The sequence below is a fragment of the Mus musculus genome, chromosome 6 (genome assembly GCF_000001635.26).
Source record: "Mus musculus strain C57BL/6J chromosome 6, GRCm38.p6 C57BL/6J".
Lineage (NCBI taxonomy): Eukaryota > Metazoa > Chordata > Mammalia > Rodentia > Muridae > Mus > Mus musculus.
Window position 1 is genome coordinate 125,988,004 of NC_000072.6, and position 16,093 is coordinate 126,004,096.

At 45.9% G+C, this 16,093-nt stretch overlaps 1 protein-coding gene across 6 annotated transcripts in view; it reads left to right on the top strand.

The window, feature by feature from the left end:
- The window catches only part of Ano2 (anoctamin 2), a 349,715-nt gene that overhangs the window by 297,585 nt on the left and 36,037 nt on the right, over window positions 1–16,093 (top strand). For all 6 annotated transcript variants that reach the window (NM_153589.2, NM_001364562.1, XM_006506117.3 and 3 more), the window contains one exon: window positions 4,816–4,961. In NM_153589.2, coding sequence (NP_705817.2) covers window positions 4,816–4,961 — 146 coding nt within the window. The remainder of the gene's footprint in view (window positions 1–4,815; window positions 4,962–16,093) is intronic.

Genomic DNA, 16,093 nt, shown 5'->3' on the forward strand with positions numbered 1-16,093 from the left:
ACTCTGAAGTTTCTTCCCATGTTTACTCATGCAGTCATTTCCATGTTGGTTATTTCTAAGACTATACTCCTAATCTTAGTCTCTAATATTCTCAAAGATGGACAATGAACACCTAGGAGTGAATTACCAATGCTAACAATGTTATGAGACAGCCAAAACCTGAGCCATGATTAGCCAGTCAGTGGCATTATTTCTTAGCCACACCTCTCAGCCCAGGATCTGTATTATCCTTGTTAAGAAAGCACTGTAAGCACTGGAGAGTTGTCCACAGCATCCTAGATACATCCACAGCATCCTAGAGTCAGCCACAGCATCCTAGAGTCAGCCACAGCATCCTAGATACATCCACAGCATCCTAGATACATCCACAGCATCCTAGATACATCCACAGCATCCTAGAGTCATCCACAGCATCCTAGATACATCCACAGCATCCTAGATACATCCACAGCATCCTAGATACATCCACAGAATCCTAGATACATCCACAGCATCCTAGATACATCCACAGCATCCTAGATACATCCACAGCATCCTAGATACATCCACAGCATCCTAGATACATCCACAGCATCCTAGATACATCCACAGCATCCTAGATACATCCACAGCATCCTAGATACATCCACAGCATCTTAGAGTCAGCCACAGCATCCTAGATACATCCACAGCATCCTAGATACATCCACAGCATCTTAGAGTCAGCCACAGCATCCTAGAGTCATCCACAGCATCCTAGAGTCAGCCACAGCATCCTAGAGTCAGCCACAGCATCCTAGAGTCATCCACAGCATCCTAGAGTCAGCCACAGCATCCTAGCAGCAGTGTGAGCTTTCCTCCTTGACAGGAAATAATCAGAGACTGAATAAGAACAAAAAAGGAGGTGTTGGGCTCTTCCCAAAGCCAAGTTAGAGATCATCTAAAGGCATCCCATGAAGTCTACCTGTGCACACAGATCAGATGCCCCAGATGCCACAAAGGAAGTCTTACTCTCTGTCCAGATGTCTTTACCAGGCAATCTCTACCCCCACCTCCCTCACCAGGCCTGGCTCAGAAACCCCAGAGTTTAGCAAAATGCTTCAAACAGAAAAACTGAGGCAGAGTGAGGAAACCGACCTCAACAATAGACAAATTCTGCTTGTGCAGTCTGCCCTCAGATCCTGACATGGTCCTGACAGATGCTTTTAGTGAGAAGCTAGGTTGTCTTGTACATCACTGCCTAGAGTGACACTCACAAACAATTGTTTCCATAAAAGCTTCATACATGATGTCACAGCGTGACTCAGCCTTGGCTTTTTATCTGCTGCGTCTATTAGTCGGGGTTTCCCTCACCTGAGATTGTCGCACCTTTCCAACAGGTGCCTGTGCAAAACAGAGTTTGGATCAAATGGTGTTGTACCCCTGAAATAGCACACCCATCCCAACTCTGACACAATTGCATTTTGAATTTCTATGTATACTGAAGCAAAAGGACCTTTTATTGCCTGGGTAGACGGAGAGAGAGAGAGAGAGAGACAGAGACAGAGAGAGAGACAGAGAGAGACAGAGACAGGGACAGAGACAGAGAGAGAGGAAGAGTGAGTGTATGTGTGAGTTCTTTTGTGTGTGTAAAAAGAGAAATGCCAGTTTCTCCCCCTGCCTTGTTTTTGCTGATCTGGGAGTTGGACCCCAGGCTTTGTGTGTCTCACATAACACTGTACTCTGTTTTCCTTGATCTCTTACCCTTCTCTCCCTTTCCCTCCTCTCCTTTATTCCATCCCCATATTCCTTTTTTCCTTCTATCTTTCCATCCTTCCTCCCTCTCCTCCCTCCTCTGTCCTTCCTCCTTTCTTCCCTTCCTTGGACACAGAGTCTCACTGTACAACCCAGGCTAGCCTGGACTTTTCACACTCTTGCCTCAGTCTCCAGGTGTTGGGGACATAGGTACGTCCCTAGAAAGTGCCAGCGCTTCCACATGTTAGAGTAGAGCCTTCCCTGGCCATAGCTAGGGATGGAAAGAATAGAGAATGAGTACTTCCACAGCGAATTTTCTCTCAACGTTATTCTTGCTGAAGTGCTAGGTCATATTCCCAAATAACTGTCATATATAAGCATAATAGAATTTATAAACTCTCCACCTTTCTTTCTTTCTTCCTTTCTTTCTTCCTTCCTTCCTTCCTTCCTTCCTTCCTTCCTTCCTTCCTTCCTTCCTTTTTTTCTTTTTCTTTTTCTTTTTGGTTTTTTAGAGACAGGGTTTCTCTGTATAGCCCTGGCTGTCCTGGAACTCACTTTGTAGACCAGGCTGGCCTCGAACTTAGAAATCTGCCTGCCTCTGCCTCCCGAGTGCTGGGATTAAAGGTGTGTGCCACCACACCCGGTTAACTCTCCACTTTTCTGTATAGATTGATAAATACAGCCAGACACCTTTTCCCTTTTGAGACATCCCAGGAGGGCTTTTTCCTTGGATACAGTGAAGTCCTACTGGGAACCTAAGGTTGGGGAACAAACTCGAACTTCATCCGGAATTAGGACATGGCCAATGTGTGTCTGTTACTGTGTCATCATCATCTTTGGCCCATGTAGGGTAGGCTCTGCCTATTTCCTCAGTGAGGCCAACACCCAGCAGCCATCTGTCGAACTGCCTGTAGCCCAGGACCCTAAGCAGGAGGCCCCACAGATCACATGATCTGAGTGCAAGTCCACAGAATCATGGAGCGTTAGCAATGGAAAAACTCACAGACTTCCAGAGAGTTCCAGAGACTTGTCATTAAAAGAGGACATGAAAAAAAAAATAGCAGATGCAAGGGATGGGGTGAGGGTAACATCAAAGGAATTGTTTTAATGAGCGAATACATCGTAAGGTCAGAATCATAGTTTGATGTTTTCCAAAGCCCCATCTGTATGTTATACAATGCGCAGGGTCCTTTCAAACCTTGGCCTGGAGAGACTTTCTTTATACATTTGGTTACTGGTTACTGATATCCAGAGGAAACTTCTGGGACTGACCAGCTCTTGAGAGCCATGTACAAAATTATACAGTGCCCCATCCTCACCCTTTTCTGAACCAATCCACACTTATAAGCGCATTGAAGCCTCTCCCTCGTCTTGTTTTGTCTCCTCTGCTGAACAATCTCACAGTTGACCTTTCTGTTCCCATGTCTGCTCTTTGTGTTTTGAAGGTCTCTGTCCCCTCTGCCTCCCCAGCCCTTCAGCTCCCAGGCCTGTTTGCTAACCTTATGCCTGCCCACAGTCACAGCCACAGCCAGGCCATCTGTGGCTCTTTCCATGACATCCTTGGGTCTCTCTCTGCCTAGGGCACAGACCAACCAGATTGTGAGTCTATGCATAATACAGCTGTCTGCATGATGGTCTCACAAGTCCCTGCACCCAACTGTACTGGAAACCTTTTATATGTAAAGTCTCTCTAGGAGTCATTCTTGTGCTAGTGTTAGGAGATGATCAATGAGCAACCTGGGCCCCCTGGGTGGAGTCATTAGGGGATCACTATTCCTTAAACACATCTGTGACCTACCAGGCCCCAAGACTGTGGAACCCCTTATCCTGCTAACACCCAAGATTGTGACTTCCGGGTATGATATAGCTGCTACACTGCTGAACTCAGAGCAGCTTTGATTACCTGTACAGGATGCTGGGGTTTGGTTTGGTACTGTGTATACAAATGCTAAATTCTGTACCCCAAGATCTTGTTGCCCCCAGATAAGAGAATTCTCTTTATTGTGTATACCTCCCTCACCAATTTGAAGTTAATTGGTTAATAGAAGGCTAGAACCTGTGATTGGGCAGGAGAGAGAGAAAGGCAGGAAGGAGTTAAGGATCCAATGAGGTATCATTGAAAGGGGAAAAAGGAGAAAAAGGAGAAAGGAGATGGAGAAGAGGCCACCAAGAGAGGAGATTGACCACAGGCACGTGGCTAGGAGACATGGACCCCAAGGACAGGCTGATAGAGTGGAAATAACTTGGGAGAGACTCAAACAGCAAGTAGCAAGGGACATATGGGAGGAATGTAAGTTAGAATAGCTCACAACCTGCCCAATCTAGTCTTACAGCTTATAAATAAAATACCAGGAGTTTGTTTATTTTATATAAGCTAGCTAGAATAAGTAATTCATTTACAAGAAGATCTGCAGTGCCCACTGTTGCACCAGTATGTCTTGCAGGAGGTAGCTGTTGTAGGCTGGGTGGCATTGATGTTAACCTTTTCCCCTGGTATCCTTTACTATCCTAATAAAAGACCTCCTTGCTTGGTTCAGGAATTACTTTAGTGCCTGTACTTAGTCTCTCTCTCTCTCTCTCTCTCTCTCTCTCTCTCTCTCTCTCTCTCTCTCTCTCTCCTTCCTTCCTTCCTTCCTTCCTTCCTTCCTTCCTTCCTTCCTTCCTTCCTTCCTTCCTTCCTTCCTTCCTTCTTTCCTCCCTCCCTCCCTCCCTCTTCCTTCCTCCCTTCCTTTTCTTTCTTTCCTTCTTTCTTTTTCATTAATTCATTTATTTATTTTACATCCTGATCACAGCCCCTCTCTCCTCTCCTCTCCTCTCCTCTCCTCTCCTCTCCTCTCCTCTCCTCTCCTCTCCTCTCCTCTCCTCTCCTCTCCTCTCCTCTCCCCTCTCTTCCTCTCTGCTCCTCTCAGAACTACCCTCAAAAGACTCCTCCACAGCTATCCCTGCCCCCATGGGTATCAACCTGGCCTGGCACATCAGGTCACAGCAGGACTAAGCACATCCCACTGAGTGTCTGTACTTAGTCGCTTCCTCCATTTCTTCTGCTGATATGACTCTGCTTCCCAGGGTTTGTGTTTAGTGGCCACTCCATTTGTTTTGTAGGAAGCTAAAGAAACTCTTTCGGAAGCTGAAAGATGAGACAGAGCCTGGAGAAAGTGACCCTGACCACTCAAAACGTCCAGAGCAGTGGGACCTGGACCACAGCCTAGAGCCTTACACTGGGCTGACTCCTGAGTACATGGAAATGAGTAAGAGCCTATCTTCCTTCCTCTGCTGGTGGGTTCCGCGGGTGTGTGTGTGTGTGTGTGTGTGTGTGTGTGTGAGGAGCCAGAGAAGGACTGGGCGGCCTCAGATACTCATTGCCCCTTCTCTCCTAATCCCAGGATGTGATCTGGTCTCCTCTGCTCTTCTGCTAAGACAATGCTTGTTCTCCTGAGCTCTTTCCTGCGGTTTCTACCACACCAAAAGGGAAACAGTGAAATGTGTGATTTAAGAACGCAGTTTCCATGCAGGAAGATTAAAGCAGTCCTGTGACACTTAAGCTGGGGATCTATATACTCTAAAAAGGAGAACATAGGGAAAGCCCACAGTGCTGAGGAGGGGGCTGGGTATAAGGGCACCTTCTTTTACCAATGTTGATGGTGTTTCATGGGGTGAGAGGACAATCCTAGCAGTAAAGCATGTGGTTTGTTTCCTTAATTGAGGAGGGCAGAAGTGTGGGTCAGGGCAGGCTAATAAAGCCTCATTGGTTCACACATGGATAGAAGCCAGGAGTTTCCTGTTGTGTGTCTTCTAGTTTAGATCAGCTACCTTCAACTTTTGGCCGTGGCAGAATAACCCCCATTTAATATTGGCATGGATATTCGGTATTCTCTATCACTTGGAACTAACAAATTAAGGAAACCACAGACCAAAAGCTTCAGGTCACAGAGGCTTATCTTCCAGTCTGGCTCCTATTTGGATGCTCTAATACAGTATACACTTTCTTATGTCCTCATGAAGTATTGTTTCATCAAGATACACTTGCTCAAGTATTAATAATTGTTTGAAAGTATGTTTATCATCAAACTATTGGTTCATTTTGACACATCACTTTCTGAAAGGAGTAGGCCAATCAACCAAGCTGCAGGAGGTATGGGGAAATGCTCTTTCACTGAGTACAAAGCCCTCAGTACCCTGGAATCGTGTGATATCTGACAATTATCAGTGCACAGTAAGCCCAGCCCCCTTATGCCCTTTCTACTTCAACCTCCGAGCCAGATGTTGGTTCCTAGCTTTGCTTGATATAATGCTCCCTCAGGGAAGTCTTCCAGGCCAATCCCACTTTCTCTTGGGTGGCATCATTACCTGTGTGCGTCTCTGCTTTGGCATTATGTGAGGTACCCACACTAATGGCATCTTTCTGAGTTATTGCTCCCCAATCTGCTCTTTGGCAGTCGTGGCCTCTTAGGTTCTAAAGAGTAGTGAGAGGGGGCTAAGGCTCTTTGTCTTCGGATTCCCCCAGAGCCCAGCATATTTCCTGGCATAACGGGCACCCAACGTATGTAATAAACAGATTAGTGCCTGGCTGAATGACTTAATGAGCATACTTGCTACTTGCTGAGGGATTTTTCTTAACATAAAGAAGTTTGTTGTACTGACTTGAAGAGGCAAATGAAAGTTCATCTTCAAATGTGGGCTTGGTGGGAGGTGAGGAGGATTCTTTGCTACAGTTCCCTTTTCTATATATAAGGGTGAATTATAGACAGGTTTCCTGTGCTTTTATCAGCAATAAGAGCAAAGAGCACAGTCCGAGGAAGAATATTGACATGTGCCAACAGCCTCATGAAGCCGTGAACAACTGTTGTTGACAAGGGAAAGCAACTTATATTAACAGTTTGGGGATGGGGAGAATTCTGTTAACAGACTTGCGATTATTGGAGAAGCCTGAAGATTGGCAAGTTCCCACCTCTCATGAGGAGGAATAATTGTAAAACCTTGGCCATTAGCAGGACAGTCACCAGTTCAGAGTTGCATTGATATTGATGTTATTAGCAACTCTATTGATACTAAAATAGTCTTGCTTGGAAGAGTATGTAAAGCTTATTTCTGCCATTTTGCCAAGGTTGTCAATCATTTCAGAGGCATTAGAGTATATAAATATTTTATATAATATATATATATACATACATACATACTTGTCTGGGTTGTGTCCAGACCTATTCTGGCCTATCTTCTTTGCCTTTAAGAGAAAGGTTATTCTACACACCATCAAGATAGGGACTGCAGAATAAATTCCACCTAACATTGTCAAGCAACATAGAGAATGTTCTAGAGTCAAGCTGTGGGCTTCCAACTGTGCCACCTGGTAGTTACATACACGACTCTGGGCATAATGCTTAACATCAGCAGACCTAACTTTTCCATCTGAAGGGGGGTTTGGTCATATCATCTACCTCCTGGTGAGGTGGAGGGACTCAGAGTTCTCCTGCCCTGAAACGAAGAAACAAGCACAGAGCAGAAACAGACATAATTTATTTTTAAAAAGATACACTTCCAAGGAAGGCAGGAGGCCAGAGCAGAGGAAAGGTTTAGTTTAATAATTCAGTGGAATTTAGTAGCCCTAAAGGTACCCGCAGCAGGAGAGTGGGGTGAGTCATTTGTATAGTAAAAGCTCTGGGGCTCATTTGCATAACATGGGCTTTTCCTAAGGCACTGGGTTCCTTTACAGGTACTCCTACGTGATGCAACTTCATGCATTACATGTCTCCTTAGCATCTTAGACCTTCTCCCGGGCTGTATTTACTTTAGTGTTAAAATGATCTCGGGTGACTTTCAGATACTCTGGAGCGCCTTTGCCTCTGGGACAGTGACTAGAAGTTCCCCAGGTTTTCCCTTTGCCAACAAGGTGTTGTGTAAGCTAATTTTGCAGCCTGTGTTTGCAGCCCCCACTTTCATGCTTACTCTCCTGCCTCACAGGGATCATGCTGAGAAGTAAGTGAGGAATGCAGAGTAGTTAAATGGTGATACTTGTTGACATAGCCCTTCAACAAACCTTCACCTTGATTGTTACTGCCAATTTCTCTCCAATGGAGGTTTTCAACCTAAAATTACAGGGAGCTGTAGATTGGGGCAGGAAAGCCTTAAAAAGGGGGTTATATTCAGAGTGTGAGGCAGACCTGAGGATGTCACTCAGAAGCCTGACTAAACACTCTAGATGCTATTCTCTGGCCAGGCTCTCTGTGTGTCTGGAATCTCCCATGGCTCTCCTTGGCTTGTTTCTTTAAATCCCACAGCTTCTGTTCCCATAGTCACCAAAGACAGGATCACTACTCTTTCCAAGTCAGTTACCTGCCTCTCCCTAACCCCGCCTCCCACCCCCAACCCCCCATTTCTCCCATCTTCTCCAACTGCAACCCAAATGGTGAAGTCCTGAGGCCATTACTGTGGAACTAAAATGAATTTCTTTAGCATTTAGAAGATCTTAGAAGATCATAAGAGGAAATCCCAGGTTTCCTACTCCCAAGCTTAAATCCCATTAAACTCTAAAAAAGACAGTGGGGGATGGGGGATGCCTGAAGGAGTTGCCCAGTCTGGGGAAGTGCAGGGGTTCTCTGACCTCAGATACCAGGGCTTCATAGCCTTGCAATCACATCTGAGTTGTCTTACAACTTTGGTACATTTGTACTTCTGGGCTTAAGGGGAGTAGTCATGAACTGGTATAGCACCTTACTCCGCAAGCATTAGTAGTGTGGCCAAAGGCAAAACCCAGGCTCAGGCTGTCCCAGTAGGGTAGGCTTGGCCCCCCATTCCTAAATGCCAACTCAAATCATAGAAACAATACAAAGCAGAAAGGTGCTGTGAGGGTTTGAATATGCTTGGCCTATGGAATGACAGGCACTATATTAGGAGGTGTGGTCCTGTTGGATTAAGTGTGGCCTTGTTGGAGTAGTTATATCTCTGCGGGTGTGGCCTTTAAGACCTCAACCTAGCTGTCTGGAAGTCAATATTCTGCTAGCAGCCTTCAGACAAAGATGTAGAACTCTCAGCTCAGCCTGCACCATGCCTGCCTGGATCTCACCTTGATGATAATGGACTGAACCTCTGAACCTGTAAGCCAATCCCAATTAAATGTTGTTCTTGTAAGAGATGCCTTGGTCATGATGTCTGTCACAGCAGTGAAACCTTAATTAAGACAGGAGCCTTACTCAGTGTGGCCATCCCGAGAAGAGAAACAGATAGAAGGTCCAGTTAGCAGAGTTAGGGTCAGAGCCTATACTTTGGCATCCCTGTTGTGAGTACACCATGACAGAAACATAGACAAAACAAACGTGTTTGTGTCTTTCTATCATGTCAGATTTGGTCTAACTGAATAATAATACATTCAAAAAGTATAGTGGTTTCCATAGCAGCAGCCTACAGAATGCCCCCCCCCTTTTTTTTCTTTTTTTGGTAACCCTAGCTAGGGGAAACACAGGTTCTTTTATTATAATATTTTTTAAAAGTGTTAATTTTAGTATATGTATGTTTATGTGCCTGTGTGTGTGGCTGTGCCTATGCCATGACTTGTATGTGAGGTCAAAGGGCATGCTCAGTTCCTGTCCTTGTCTTCCTCCATGATTTTGAGGCAGGGTCTCTCTCGTTCTCTACTGCAATGCTGAATATTCCAGGTTGACTTGGCCATGAGCTTTAGGGGATTGTCCTGTGTCCCCTCTCCTCTCACTTTCCTAAGAGTGCTGAGACTTCAGGCATGCACCACCAACAGTGGCTTATAAGTGGGTTCTGAGGATCTAAAGTCACACAGACCAACAAACTTGCTCAACAGCCACTCTTACCCACTGAGTCATCTGCCCATTCCTTAATCTAATCTTAATTGCTAATATTAGCACTCAGATCACATATCACACTAGTACAATTAAAACTATGTATACGTATGTGTGTGTTTGTGTGTGTGTAGGTTACAGAATGGCTGTAAAAGGCTAAGAGGCCACAGCAGGGTTCAGAAAGTTTCAGAAGCCCCAAGAGGTAGGGGAGTTGGCAGAAATATAAGTCAAGTCTGTATTTATAAGATTATAAACCAAACCCAGCTGTAGGGAAAAAAGCTGGAGAAATGTCAGTAGCTGTGAGTCAGGCAATTACCTGGTCACAGGGTTAAGATCTAAGCTATGGAACAGAGTACAGTTGCAGAGGGGCAACGGTGAAGCCAGGTTCAGAAGGAGGAACAGGATAGTGGGCAGAAGGCAGTTGAGTGGGCCGTATTAATATCAGGGACCTAGCCTAGCTAAGGCTTCCGGGAAAGGTAGAAGTTCTTTGCATACACATACTGGTGATTGGGTGATAGATCAGTGGAGGCTGCTGACTTCATAATATGAGGTGTCCACCTTTTCTGGGGTCCAGTTAAGAGAATTAAAGACCTTTCCTTGGTTTGTTGTATCTAAGTTTTCCCAGATATGGCTTTAAAATACCCATGCTCTCTTACAGTCTCAACACATGCTGATACATGTAGAGTGTATTGCTGTTTCGGCTCCCAGGCTTACGTCTTCATCAGTCTGTACTTCATGGATGGTGCTGCATAGATGGTACAATCCACGTGTTCACCTGAGTGCCACAGCATCCTCTATCCTCAAATTGGAGTCAACAGATGGTTGTAAAAATGGAGTCTCTCCATGTAGGGCACAGTTTGGAAAACCACTGTCTTACACAATGTGGAGTGACTGTGAGCAGGGAACAGTCTTCTCTCAGCATGTAAACAGTAGGCTTAACTGCTTGTCTGGCTAAATGCACAGTGACAGTGAGAAGCAGAAAAAAACAAAGATGTATTCAAAGTGACCATACTGAGAAAAAGAACAAAGAGATCCAACAACGCATACCCATCCCTAGCCCATATCTGGGATCCTAAAGCAAAGCTTAGTTTTCAATAGAGAACAAGAATGTCTAAGTAATGTCAGAGCCAAGGTGTGGTCCCACATATCTTTCTTGTCTGGGCTTAAGTTTCTCCTATAAGGTGACCTGACAAGACATGCTCTCTGTCTGGTACCAGGCACCAACCCTTTTGCTTTTCCTATCATGAGACTCAGGTAAATTAAATTACATTCTTTACATTTGTGTGGTTTTTTTTTTTGGGGGGGGAGGGGAACAATTGACAAGGATGTTTAGTTTAAATAGAAGATAAGCAATCCTGGTCACAGCATGGTCTTCCCATTGTTGTCTGAACTCTTGAACCTTCAGATGGTAGGAGCAACTGTTCAGTTGTTAATCTAGTACTACCTGAAGGTACAGTCTTGTCCTCGTGCGTAGTTGTCTTATGTAGAAGTAAGGTTTGCCCTGCCAGGTTTTGTTCATCTTAGAGTCCAGGGTGACTCAAGAAGAAAGGTTAAAGATTATCCGTTAGCTCTGTAACTTCAGCTAAAGTGCAGACTCAAGATGAAGACAGAGCTGTGAGGCTTCCCACTTGCCTTTGGCTTCCTTCTGGGCCCAAGTGCAGATATGATGCTTGTTAGCAAATGCAGTTTGACAACTGCTTCTCAGCTTCCTCCCCTCCAATTTAGCACCAGTGTTATCAGGAGAGAGGCTCAGCAGGGTCCTGGGATCTTTCTTACTAGATCTGTCCCTTGCTGACTGTGCTCTTTTGAGTTCTTCCTGAAGCCTTATCCTCCCTCTCTTGCATTACTGCACACAGCCTGCCTGGGTCCTCTCTTGTATTACTGCACATACAGTCTGCCTTGTCTCCCCAGTTCCTTTCCTACTCTTTCTCATAGCTCCTTTTTCAGTGTTTAGAAGAGTTTTTCTCATATCCAAGTGGTGCATCTTCTTAAGATCCTACAGTGCTACTGACTTCCCCTAGGGTAGCATGCAAAGGCATCCGTGAGCTCACTCTCTCCTCTGGCTGTTCTTTCAGAAGGGCAGACCTAAATGTTGGGGTCACTCACACCACATCTGCATCTGCTTGTATTAGCCTAGCCCACTTGTTCACAGGCTCTAGCACAGTTGTTTGGACTCAGATATGTTTGCTCTTGGACACATTTTCTGATTCTCCATGCCTCCTCCCCCCACCAGGTCCTTACCCGTGTCCTTTGGAAGACGAGATTACTTTGTGAGTAAGACGTGTGTCTTAGTCATCTACTCATCCCCCTCAGCACAGGTCCTGGAAGGTAGACAGAAAAGCTCAACAAAAGCTCAAATGAAGAGCTCTGCACCCCTCCTTCCTGCAGTGGTGGAGAAGCAGAACCCTGTCCCTCTTTATCTCACAATACACGGGACTCTTTCTTTTCCATGGACATATCCAGATATTTCTTTATGTGTATCTTCAGCTCCTGAAATGATTGTAATCCATGTTTATTATCAGGGTTTCTCTCAAAGAAATGATGCCTCCAGTTCTAGTTTCCCCCATCCTTTGGGGGACTGAGTTCTTTGAAGTGAACAGAGATGAATGTGAGTCTGACAAGGCTTTCACTTCAGCCTTGACCTTAAAGCTTTGCTTTGGACTTCAAGACTCAACTTCCCAATGCTGGTACCTGCTGTTGGCCTCCAGCCAGCCTGAGGGCAGTGTTGTGATGTCAAGCCACAGTGACAACAGATGTGGCTTAGGTACCCTGGAGCTTCAGAAGGTAGACACAGAGAGACCATCAAACAGACACTGACCAGGAAACCCTCTCTATCACAAGAGAAAACCCTTCAGAGAGACCAGGGCTTTCAATCACTCAGAGATGTGTGATGGAGAAATGTCTTTTGTTATAGGGTTTATATGGTTAAACCCGGGCTCTGACAGTCCCAACTGTCTTGGCCATCAGTTCCCCATATACCCATCACAGAGACAAATAAAAGTGAAGAGCAGAGAAGGGGGACTCATGTAATATGGCCACACTAGGAATTGAAATGAGTAAAGGAGTCTGGTGAGCCTGAACCTCCACCCAATCAGTCTTTAGGGTACTGACATGAGGTTTAGGCTTAAATGGAGGACGAGATGTGTACACAGTTAGGCAGACCTGATCAAAGCACGGTTCCATCCATCATTGGTCAGCCCATCATTATTGTTGTTCAATTGTGTCTTGTTAGGTGGTGAATGGGTTGTCAGAAGTGCATGAACTTGCTTGCTGGGAGGTCAGTTCTTTTTCTGGCTGGCACCAGACAACTTTTGTCTTTTCACTAGAATGTGATGCCTTGGAAAAGTTTTACTGCTTTTGGGTCTGTCATATCAATAGTCGGATAGACATAGGGAGGGACCCAAGTGTTTCTCTTAGAATATGTCTTCTCTTGCCAGGGTGGCTATTCTCTCCTCTCTTGTTTTCCCTCTTATAATTAATTGGCTACTAATCAAACATCCTTGGGTTATAGGAACTACCTACATGACCTACCCCAAGTGGATCATCTTCCGGTTACCTACCCATGTGTGTTTTGAGTCTTCTTGTGAGGCAGGGAAGAGCCCCAAAGCAGTGCCAGAGGAAGTTTTTGAGCTAGTCTTCAGGATGACTTAGTTCCCTTGAGATCTTGAGTCCTCTGTCTCACTGTCCTCTAGTGTCCTTGTCTGTGACTTCCAGGTCCCTAGTCTTTGTTCACACCTGTTCTCTCCAAACCCACACCTGGTACGCCTATCGTGTCTACACCGTTCTTCCCCGTGGAGTGTCTTGGAAGCCACTTCACTGCACGTCTTCTTGGCCTCCTGAAGCTTTTTATCCTACAGTCTCAACACACCTTCTTGGATAGGCTCACCTCTGCCGCTTGTTTTTTGTGTTCTTGGATCCTGTTGCTCTTGCTCAAGAGCACACCCAGTTTCCCACTCTTCCTCTGGTCAACGTTGCACTGTCCTTCTGCTGTTTTCAGTCATGCATGTAAACCCAGCTCTGTTTCTGGCTCCTTGAAGTGTCTTTTCCCTTCATCTTTGGGGCCCTTACCCCGCAGGATTTCTGAGACACTGCTTCCTAAACTCCAGGTTCCCAATGGTGAGGAAGTCACAAGGCTTTATTAGAACAAGACTTCCTTGATTTACAGAGTGAGTACTGAGAACATTCTAGACAACCCTGTAAGGGAGTCTCTGTGTAAGTGAGGGTATCCATTTATGTCCTTGTCTCCTCCTCTAGGCTGCAGGCACCTAATGTGGCAGGAACATTGCTTGCCGGTCAGCCCTCAAGTATTTATGGGCTGATAATCCAGTGGGTGGATTATCAAGAGTGTATTATTCTTGTTTCTCCTTTTTTGCCTCCTCCTCCTCTTCCTTTCATGTTTCCCATCCTCTGCTTCACGGCTGCCTGCTCCCCTCCCCCACCTTGGGCTATTATTCCTTCCTTCCCAGAGTAAGGCAGGGAAATAAGAGAAGGTGTAACATGAGCCCATCCATGCACTCCTACATGCAGCTCTGGGAAACAACCAGAAGACCAAAGAGAGCAGACCTCTCAACCTCCTAGGAAGTAACAGTGTCTGCCATTCCTCTGGATGGCCAATAAACCTGGTGACAGAGTCACCAGTCTTTTACCTCTGATTCCTCCTCACCCTTGTCCTCAAAGCAAAGTCTGTCACCTCTTGTATCTTTCTCTGATCACTGTAAGGTCCAGAGCAAACCCCTGCCTTTGTGCATCCCCCCAGACTGACTGCTTTGTGTGTTTGAGTGAAACTGTAACTCTGCTTCTAGCTAGGAGTATAGCCTCGGGCTTGCCATCTCTCTGGGCCTTTCTTCCCCCATCATACAGGGAGCTAAACCAGAGGATGTGCTTTCAGGGATGTGATACAACCCATCTGTCATCTGTGGTGCAACCCGATGGTGTCAGAAGTGTTCTGTAACTAACATTTTGGGGCTGGGATACACGGAGTGGCTGTGCTCTTCTTTTCTGAGATTGTAGTGTGGTGCCCAGTGACAGCAAGAAAAGTTTCTGAATTCACCTGTGAAGTGAGTGAGGCTTCCATGCTTCTCATGAGGGACTGCCCTAAGTACCATAAAGAGTTTTAAACATCTGGGCTGTGATCCCAGGTTCCTTTCTGATTCTGGTATCTCCCTTTATATATAACTGCTAAACTGTGCACCTCAATCCCAAGATGCCAATGGCTATGTGAACCGCTTAAAGTCACCCTAATGGCTCACTGGAGGAACTGAGCCTAGAACCCTCTGTCCTGACCATTCTATAATAGGTTTTGATAAGGCCTGGTAAGGGAGTTTAACTCTGGGAAAGACAGAGGGGAGAGAACTTTCTTTTCTTCCTTCTTTCTCAACTGGTTAGACCTCCCCAGTTCCAGAAGGCCACTTGTCTTGGACTTTGAACAAAAATGAGCAATGAAACCGAAGCTGCCCACTCCCACTGGTGTGCCTGACACGGTGATCCTGGGCCTTGCTCTCAGCTGTCAGTTTCCTTCCCAAGATCCCTAGGACCACCCATGCAGACAGGAAGTGTGCTGAGCCCACTGCAGCCTGTCTGTTGTAATGGCAGGGCAGGTCATCAGTGGGGGGCGGCAGCAGGGAGAGATGTATTATATTTACATTTTTCTAAATTGAGCTGGAAGCCTGGGGCCTGGGCCCAGCAGCTCTGGGGGAGGGGCCTGAGGTGAAGGGGAAGCTGGAGTGGAGGCTGGAAGTCCTTCTGAGGAGGAGGGAGCTTCCTTTGGGCAGTGGTGGGTGTGGGGATGGGCTGGCTCCAGACAAAGGGAAACCTGAGAGTGAGGGATTACTGGGAAACCTGTGAGGGGAGCAGCCACGCTTTCAAGGGAATCTCCGATATCAAACCCTCTTCCTGAAGAGCTTACTAAGAAAGACTTCAAGGGTAGCTTCCCCTCCCCCATCTCTGAGGGGAGAAAGAAAGCTGGCCCAGGAGCAGGACAAAACATTAATCATCACTGTCCCCAACCCCAAAAGGAGGCTTCAAAGCTCTTTTACCGCAGGCCTCTCAGAGCCCAGTTATGGACTCTCCCTAAGGGCCCTATGAGGAGAAATTCTTCCTCTGATGTAAGAGCTGCAAGCTAAGTTCTCCAAACACTTGTAGCCAATAGACTTTCTCTTACAGAGCAATACATGGCAGGAAAAAAAAAAAAAAAAAGGGTAGCTCCAAGTTTAATCCTGTAAATGACAGGACAAGGTCCAGATGAAATTCTTGATAAAACTGATAAAATTGTTATTTTATCCTGATAAATAAGGAATAGCACTGTGAGGTTTTCCCACCAGAATACAATGCCTGTAAACACAGTAGAGTGTTTGCTGGGGAAGGAAGGAGATAATGAATGAAAGCCAAATGGTTCTCATACCTCACAGACATCACCTTTGGCCAAGGATCTCAGGCCCCTTGACTGTCCATACTCAACTCGGATGACTTGTCCCACCCAGAGGTGAAGACTCTCCTTATCCATGACGCGCAGGCACCAGGGGTGCTCTCGTCCTGAGAGTAAATGGCCTACCGCAGTTGTGGTTTGAATTTGGAATGTA